Source organism: Gorilla gorilla, chromosome 23, assembly GCF_029281585.2.
Source record: "Gorilla gorilla gorilla isolate KB3781 chromosome 23, NHGRI_mGorGor1-v2.1_pri, whole genome shotgun sequence".
In the NCBI taxonomy this organism is placed as follows: domain Eukaryota; kingdom Metazoa; phylum Chordata; class Mammalia; order Primates; family Hominidae; genus Gorilla; species Gorilla gorilla.
Window position 1 is genome coordinate 20,791,094 of NC_086018.1, and position 8,820 is coordinate 20,799,913.

Below are 8,820 nucleotides of genomic sequence, written 5' to 3' on the forward strand. Positions count from 1 at the left end.
GACACACCCAAAAAGGCCCGGGTATAAATGGTAAAATGTTAATATTTGAGATTCTTGGCTTTTTCTTACATTATTCTGTCTTTCCTACTTAATTTTTAATTGTTACTAAGAAAGAGAAAGCCAGGCACAGTGCACCTGTAGTCTCAGCTACTCTGGAGGCTGAGCCAGGAAAATCACTGGAGCCCAAGAGGTCGATTACAGCCGGGGCAACATTGCAAGCTCCTATATCTAAAAAAAAGTAAGCAAGCAAGAGAAGCAGCGGGGATTTTAGGAGGTGCTTCTGCAGAAACCAGTCGTTTACATCATCTTCAACAATCCTGGCTCTTGCTGAAGTAGACTAGGGGCTTCCCCGAGGGGCGGCTCCACCTCATGCTGAGACCTCTGCATGCCTTGGGGGTGGAAATATTTGATGAGACTCCCAGGGGTCCTTGGGACCTTGGCCTATGAGGACCAGAAGGATTAGAGGACTGTGCCCCTTCTCCCCACTGTAGATCGAAGTAAAGCTCTCGGTCAAGTTCAACAGCAGGGAGTTCAGCTTGAAGAGGATGCCATCCCGAAAACAGACAGGGGTCTTCGGAGTCAAGATTGCTGTGGTCACCAAGTGAGTGGGGAGGGGCTTGGGCTCACGCACTGAGGGTGCCTGTCCCTTCAGCTGTTTCTGCAGAAAAGAGCATGTGTGGGTCTCTCCTCTCTGTGCGTGGCCGCTGCATGGTGAGGTCAGGCCCCAGGGAACACTGCGTGTTCAGCTACCTCCTGTGTTTCCTTCAAACCAGCTCAGGAATGTCCTTGCCACCTGGCTTGGAAGCAGTAGGCTGGCTCCAGGAACTGCCCAAGTGCAGGGTTTTCTGCCCTTGCTTGGAATTTATCACGGTCCCAGATTCCTGTTGAATGGCCATAACCCCTGCCCCTTTGTCACGAGTCAGTTGCCAAGAGAAGCCTGTTTGGTTTGAGAGCAGTTCATGCAGACACAGACCACTTCCTCTGAGAATTCATTTGCTTCCCCAGGATGGAATCTGGCTGGGCCTCTGACCTTGCTGGTCACGTGGGCCGGGGCCTCCATCAGTCATACCCTGGACTCCTATCTGTGTCTAAACACCACGCCCCACCCCCAACTGCATGGCAGCCACTTGCATAGCACTCTGGGAGGGCTGTGGGCATGAGCAGCGAGGACTCCATCAGCAGCTCCCCCAGATAAGCCCTGCTAATGAGGGGGCTTGCGAAGCAGCTTTGATGTGCTGGTAAATCCAGGTGCAAAACAGAACTCAAGTTAGGGCCTCCGCACAGCACTGCGTTCTAACTGTGAAGGATTCTTACTCTAGTGTCCTGTGTGGAGGTATTGGAATTGTCCATTGCTAAGACTCAGAGGAGAAAAGCACTTCGCATCGCAGGACTTGGAGCACCGGTGCTGAGGCAACCCTTCATTCATTCGTCAGATGTGTGTTAAGGCCCAGGGCAGGGGTCAGGGATTCTCATCTCACACAGCACGTGGGTGGCAGGACCAACACCGGGTCTGACCTCCCAGCTGGGGGCACAGGCTGCTAACCCCAGGCCTGGAATCTGTCAGATGCCCTTCCCGTGCTGACTTGACTTAGACAGGCCTCCTGACCTTCCCGCAAAGATCATGTGTGATTCGCAGGGGTTCTGGCTGCGTGAAAGGTTCCTGAGAAAGTACATGCAATGAGGACAGAGCTTGCAGAGGGAGGACAGGCATGCAGAAGGCTCTGTGTGCAGCCCCAGACCTGGGTACCTTCGTCACCGTCCTCACCCCACCTCCGGGTGTGCAGATAGGGAGCAGGTCTCCTGTGTTATGGCCCAAGCAGGGCTCTCAGGACACTGAGAACATTCCCTCCTCCCACAGGAGAGAGAGGTCCAAGGTGCCCTACATCGTGCGCCAGTGCGTGGAGGAGATCGAGCGCCGAGGCATGGAGGAGGTGGGCATCTACCGCGTGTCCGGTGTGGCCACGGACATCCAGGCACTGAAGGCAGCCTTCGACGTCAGTGAGTGTTGGCCTGCGCAGGACGGGATGGAGGTGTGGGCAATGGTGTCCGCGATGAGATCTCAGAGTGCTCCATGGCCCAGGCATGTCACATCCTTCTCTGTGTCTTTTCTTCATTTACTGTGTTATTATTTTAAAAAAAGAGAAGACAAGAGTTGTAGAAAAAGCCTCTGTAGAAACCAGTTTTTAAACCATCCTAGCCATGCATGCCACTTGCTGGGGTAGGCCAGGGGCTTCGCCTCTGCGGGGCCTTGGCCTTCCTGCCTTGGGGGTGGACAGGAGGTGGAAGCCCAGGACTCAGTGCAGTCTGTCCCCTGCCATGTGTGAGGATGTGGCAGGCAGAGGGCACTGATGAAATTCAGCCCAGGCTGGGGCTGCAGCATCTCTGCCTCCATCTCACGAACCCTCACAGGCTATGAAGGACCTGCAACTGTCACAAATGCCAGGGGAGGGCACCGAGACCCCAGAGGGTCCCTCCCAGCATCTTCAACAGGATTTTGTGCCTGCAGACCCTTCTTTGGGGCACACACCACCCACCCTGACCAGGACCCCTAGAATGCCCAGCATCCCTGGGAGGGCCCTGTGGTAGTTTCAGCTCCCTCTGGGGGCCCAGAATGGACCTGGCCTGTGGTGAGGATGTAAGCACCAGTGGCCAATTGGGTCCAAAGGAAGACACCGGTTCAAACACTGAAACCAATCAGATTCTCCCACGGCCTTCCTGCTATCAGAAGACACTGGTGCCAGAGTGGTTGCCATGTACAGGGCAGAGCCACCCAATCCCCACGCAGGCGCTGTGTCCTGCCACGCTGGCCTCCTCCTGGCCATCACATGAGGCCAAGCAGGGGAGAGGAATGGGAATGCCCACGCACCCCTATCAACTCTGCAGACACAGAACCATGCACAGTTCTTGGGAGGAGTCAGATGAGCTGCTCAAAGCCCAGGAGGGACCCGCACAGTGGTCAGAATGGCAGGGACGGTGCTTTAGCCAAGGCAGGGATGGTGGGAGACTCACTTGGGATCCTCAAGGAGGCCGCTGCATTTCCCTGCTCTTTCCAGATAACAAGGACGTGTCGGTGATGATGAGCGAGATGGACGTGAACGCCATCGCAGGCACGCTGAAGCTGTACTTCCGTGAGCTGCCCGAGCCCCTCTTCACTGACGAGTTCTACCCCAGCTTCGCAGAGGGCATCGGTGAGCACTGGAGGCCTTGGCCTCGTGGGAGACGTCTCCTCCACGTGCACTGCTGCCCTCGGAGGCTGTGAAAAGCGAGGTGTGGGAACCTGAGCTGTAACCCCTCTGCCATGGTTGGCATTTTAACCCAACCTCAAAAAGCAGGGGACCAGAACCGAGCCTGTCCTGGAAGGCCTTGCCCATCCCCAGAGGGCTCCCCATCCCTACTCCTCAAGGAGGCCAAGTGGGTGAAATCGTCAGCACTGCTGTGCTGTGGGGTCCTAAAGTCTGCTGTCCTCCTTCCTGCAGGCTAGGGCTGAACACTGGTGCCCAGGTGCTCTTGCCATGGGTCCTGGTCCAGCCAAGCATGGTTTCAAACATGACCTGACCCTTAGTCAACCTGGAGGCTGATGTCTAGAGTGGGCACTGGAGCGTGCAGCACCTGTGGCCTCTGCATCACCCTTGGGGCAGGTCTGCCTCCCGGGCCCATGCACAGAGGACCTGGTCTCCCAGCCTGCAGGTGCCCCTGTGGTGTCCAGGACGACGAGGGGGTCTCTGCGTACTTGGTGGGGCTGGGACCCTCCCACTTCCCACCTCCTTGTGTTCCTCACTCCCCTGTTTCATTCCATGCTGAGCCTCCCCTGCCTTGGGCTCCTCTGGGGAGGGGGTGGTGGCAGGAGTTGTCCAAGGGCAGCTCTGCCCACGAGCAGCTGCTCTAGCGGCTCCTCCTGCTGCTGTTCGCTGGGTGCTGCTGACCCCTGCGAGGTAGAGAAAAGGCGTTCAGGTGGTTCACATCCCACACAGGTGCCCCTCACAGGGTCCTCACTGGGGGCCAGAGCTGTGAGACTGAGGATGATGACGAGCCTGGGCTGTGCAGGGACACAATCCCCAGGTGCTCCGTGTGACCACCTCGGGAGAGGTCTCTGGCTCGTTGTGACCCCAAGGAGTAACCCACCGCCTTCTGCAGCTCTTTCAGACCCGGTTGCAAAGGAGAGCTGCATGCTCAACCTGCTGTTGTCCCTGCCGGAGGCCAACCTGCTCACCTTCCTTTTCCTTCTGGACCACCTGAAAAGGTAGCCCAGCTCTCCCATGGCAGCCCAGGGCTCCAGGTCCCCAGGCCGCAGAGTGCCCCTCTGCTCCCACCAGACCCCCAACACCGAGGACCTTTTCTCCTGACGCTTGTCTGCAGTCACTCACTGCCTCTGGCGACTAGTGCCACTGCCACCCCTGCCCCAGCCTCTCTTCTTTGCCACCCTCCTCTCTCTGCACTGTGGCCTTAAAAAAGAGCTCAGAGCTTTGGCCGTGGCCAGCAGTGCACTTGGACCCCCCTCTTCCCTCCCAGTCACATCAAGTAGGAGACCTCCCCACCAGCCCAGAGCTGGCCCCTTGTCCTGGGCCACTGAGACCCAGAAGTACCAGGGCTGGAGTCAGCTTGCAGCACAGCCAGGGTCGAGGTCACTCCCTTCCTGAGAACTCCAGCACGGCCCAGCCCCTCTGCCTCTCTCCTGGGGGTGGCGTTGAAACAGCACCCGCTGCTTTGGTCCTCTACAGGGTGGCAGAGAAGGAGGCAGTCAATAAGATGTCCCTGCACAACCTCGCCACGGTCTTTGGCCCCACGCTGCTCCGGCCCTCCGAGAAGGAGAGCAAGCTCCCTGCCAACCCCAGCCAGCCTATCACCATGACTGACAGCTGGTCCTTGGAGGTCATGTCCCAGGTATGGGAAGACAGGCTCCAGCCCATGCAACCCTGACCTGACAGAGGTGGCCTCTGCCTGCCCCACCCCCAGTCCTGCCCATCTTCTTACTTGCATTGTATGTGGTGTGGCCAACATTCACAGAGAGGGACTTGCGTAGGTCTGCATGGATGGGAGTGATAGTGGGGGCCCAGGCCACCTCCTGGTCCTGCTAGTGCACTTTGCTGGAAGCTTAAAACTACCTCAAGTGTTCGGGTGTGGTGGCTCATGCCTGTAATCCCAGCACTTTGGGAGGCCAAGGCAGGACAACCGAACCCAGGTGTTTGAGACCAGTCTGGGCAATGTAGCAAACCCCATCTCCAGAAAAAATACAAAGAAAAATTAGGCAGGCATTGTGGCACACATCTGTAATCCTAGGTATCTGGGAGGCTGACACAGGAGGATTGCTTGAGCCCAGGAGTTAGAGGCTGCAGTGATCCATGATGGAGCCACTGTACTCCAGCCTGGGGGACAGAGCAAGGCCCTGTGCATCTCTAAAATAAATAACCACTCCCCACCCAACAAGTCATGCCTTGTCAGGACCCCACCCCACCCCCGTCTCACTGTAAGGGGTTCATGACACCAGCAGGGGTTTCTATCACCTGAGGTGGACTTGGAGGCTTGGGCCCCAAAGACCTCCCACCAGCAGCTGTGAGCCCCCCTCTGAGCCACTCTTCTCTTCCCCACTCTGCCCGGGCAGGTCCAGGTGCTGCTGTACTTCCTGCAGCTGGAGGCCATCCCTGCCCCGGACAGCAAGAGACAGAGCATCCTGTTCTCCACCGAAGTCTAAAGGTCCCAGTCCATCTCCTGGAGGCGGACAGACGGCCTGGAAACCTCTGGCTAATCGGGCCATCCGTAGAGCGGGAACCTTCCTGAGGTGTCCTTGGGCCACCCCCAAGTGTTGGGCCATCTGCCAAGAGACAGCGACCCAAAGCAGAAGGACAGGTGGACTGGACAGATGCCGCCCAGGTCTGGGAGCCCCAGGCTGGCCTCCGACTAGTTTTTTATGTGGCCACCCGAGGGTGCCCCAAGCCAGTTCATCTCAGAGGCCAGGCCTGGCCCTGGGAGACAGGGTGAAGGGAGTGGTTTTTATGAACTTAACTTAGAGTCTAAAAGATTTCTACTGGATCATTTGTCAAGATGCGCCCTCTCTGGGGAGAAGGGAACGTGACTGGATTCCCTCACTGTTGTATCTTGAATAAACGCTGCTGCTTCATCTTGTGGGGGCCGTGGCCCTGTCCCTGTGTGGGTGGGGCCTCTTCCATTTCCCTGACTTAGAAACCACACTCCACTTAGAACAGGGTTTGAGAGGCTTAGTCAGCACTGGGTAGCGTTTTGACTCCATTCTTGGCTTTCTTCTTTTTCTTTCCAGAAGGATTTTTGTGCAGAAATGGGTCTTTTGTTGCCGTGTTAGTCCTCCTTGGAAGGCAGCTCAGAAGGCCCGTAAAATGTCGGGGGACAGGACCCCCAGGGAGGGAATCCCAGGCTACGCACTTTAGGGTTCGTTCTCCAGGGAGAGCGACCTCGTCCCCCGATCCTGACTGCCCTTCCGGCCCACGCTCTCCTGTTTGGCTTCCACAGGCCTGGACTTCTCTGGCTTCTCTGCCCACACACTCCCTGCCCCCAGTGTCCCTGCCCCTGCCCCAGCACAGGTGACTTCATTTCTGTCCTCTCAGCTCAGTGGACTCGCTCAACTTTTGTATAAGTCTCCACTTGGTGGTAGCAGCTTGCTGATGACTTGTTTTAAAACTTTCATCCTAAATAACCTTTTGATACTTGAATATTTTTAAGTTTTATACATAGTTTCTAATTTTTTTCCAAACAGATCCAGATACCTAATAAGATGCTGGAATGTAATCCCTGGACAATCCGTGTCCTGGCAGCATTTGGTCTTCCTCTAAGCGCCTGGCTCCGCTGTTCTCAGGAGTGGGTTCTGAAGTCTCTGGAGAACAGGATCCGTGGAGGGTTAGGAAGGGGCCAGGCCTAGAGATGGGAGACTCCCTCCCGGAGCAGGTGGAGGCACAGGACCATTCGCTACCCCATCTGCCGACACCTGCGGGGGAGCCCAGGCATTCTTTGTAAGCCCTCCTGACCACCTGGCTCAAAGAAAACAGAAGCATGGAGGCCGCCAAGTATTTTCAAGAAATAACCCCATGAATATTGCATCACTTTTTTAGAAAGAGGGGCTTGGGGCAGGCAGAGGAGAGAAGGGAGAGCAAACTGAGAGCCAAGTTTCCAGACAGTCCTGCAGGAGGAGAGGATGCAGCTGCCCAGAGGGAAGCAGGATCACATTTAAGGAAGTGTGTGGGGTCCCTGGATGACACCAGCACCCAGTGCGGCTCTGTCTGGCAACCGCTCCCAAGGTGGGAGGAGTGGGTGTCCCCTGTGTGTCAGTGGGCAGCTCCTGCTGAACCCGCAGCTCACTGGGGAGCCTGACAGTGGGGCCATGCGCCTGACACTCCTCTCTGCTTGTGGACCTGGCAAGTCAGGGAGCAGAAAACAGCCACTTGAAGGCTTTCTGTCTGCGTCTGTGTGCAGTGTGGATTTAGTTGTGCTTTTTTCTTGCTGGGAGAGCACAGCCACCATTTACAAGCAGTGTCACCCTCATGGGTGGCAAGGACAGAACAGGAGCCTCTGCTCTCTGTACCTATCTGGGCCCGGTGGGCTCCCCTGTCCTGGCTTCCATCTCTGTCTCAGCGACCATTCAGCCCTGCACAGGAACACATGTTGCTTAGAAAAGCCAAATCCAGCCCTTGTCTCTGTCTCCTCTGGTCTCATGATGTGCATCTGTTACCTTGAAACTGGAAACCAGTCTATCAATGTCTGTGCCAATTTTTTATTCCCTCCCCAACCTCCTTCCCCATACGACTTTTTATTTATGTAGGATGTGTGCTGTCTAATGATGGGATGACCACACTTTTCCATGTTCTAAAAGTGCTCCTCTCCCACAGGGTCCCAGGGCTGGTGGTTGCTTTGGGTCTACAGCTACGTCTTACCCGCCTCCTGCCTCAAAAGCCTGTGTGGTGGCAAAGCCGGTGTGGGGCTGGGGAACGCAGCGTTCTCCAGGAGGGGGACCCGGCTCTCCTGCAATGCAGGCGAAGGCCTAGATGCCAGTGTGACCTCCCACAAGGCATGGCTTCCAGACTCTCCGACCAGAAGTGATGCTTTTTTGCCTCGGGCCCTGGGTTTGAAGCAGCCTGGCTTTCTCTTGGTAAGTGGCTGGTGTCTTAGCAGCTGCAATCTGAGCTCAGCCACCTACACACCACCATGGGGGAAAGAACTGCCGACACTTTCATTAAAAAGTTTCCTGAGACGACTTGCGTGCATGTTGATTTCATGATCAGCGCCGCTGGGAAGAACCCCTGAGCCGGTGGGGTGGGGCTGGAAGCAGCAGGTGCAGTGATGGGGCTGGGTGCCCAGGAGGCCTCAGTGCTCAATCAGGCCAAGGTGGCCAAGCCCAGGCTGCAGGGAAGGCCGGCCTGGGGGGTGTGGGTGAGCACAGGCAGGCACCAGCTGGGCAGTGTTAGGATGCTGGAGCAGCATCCGTAACCCCACTGAGTGGGGTAGTCTGGTTGGGGCAGGGACCGCTGTTGCTTTAGCAGAGAGAGATGATCCCCACTGCGGAGAGGCTGTTCTGACTCTGCAGGTGGGACAGGGACAGATGGCCACCAGGGTGACCCGGCTGGTCTTCCTTTGCTATGCTAAGCCCTGGGACATGGAGGATTCCCGCCACACACAGCCTGGGCCCGGGTTCTTACCTGTGGCCACCGCTCTGGCACGAGCCCCTCAGTCTTGGATGGTTTCTGCCTGGTCCGGGATTTGGTGTTCCTGCTGAGTCCAGCCTTTCTACCACCTCCGCATGGGCTGTGGGTGTTGTCAGCTGCCTCCCGCCTTGGCTTCAGTAGCTCACCCAGCTTACAG

The 8,820-nt window shown here is 56.8% G+C and overlaps 1 protein-coding gene and 1 pseudogene across 2 annotated transcripts in view; both read left to right on the plus strand.

Annotated features, from left to right (window-relative positions):
- The window catches only part of BCR (BCR activator of RhoGEF and GTPase), a 137,241-nt gene extending 129,029 nt beyond the window's left edge, over positions 1-8,212 (plus strand). Inside the window, exons 18-23 of one of the 2 annotated variants that reach the window (XM_031005674.3) lie at positions 492-601; positions 1,859-1,998; positions 3,054-3,188; positions 4,135-4,240; positions 4,719-4,881; positions 5,600-8,212. In XM_031005674.3, the coding sequence (XP_030861534.2) occupies positions 492-601; positions 1,859-1,998; positions 3,054-3,188; positions 4,135-4,240; positions 4,719-4,881; positions 5,600-5,689 (744 nt within the window). In that variant the 3' untranslated portion in view covers positions 5,690-8,212. Of the gene's footprint in view, positions 1-491; positions 602-1,858; positions 1,999-3,053; positions 3,268-4,134; positions 4,241-4,718; positions 4,882-5,599 lie in introns of those variants that run through there. The other variant, XM_063704630.1, reaches the window with a different exon arrangement.
- Positions 7,217-8,239, plus strand: LOC109024533 (uncharacterized; annotated as a pseudogene).
- Positions 8,240-8,820: the final 581 nt, after the last annotated feature.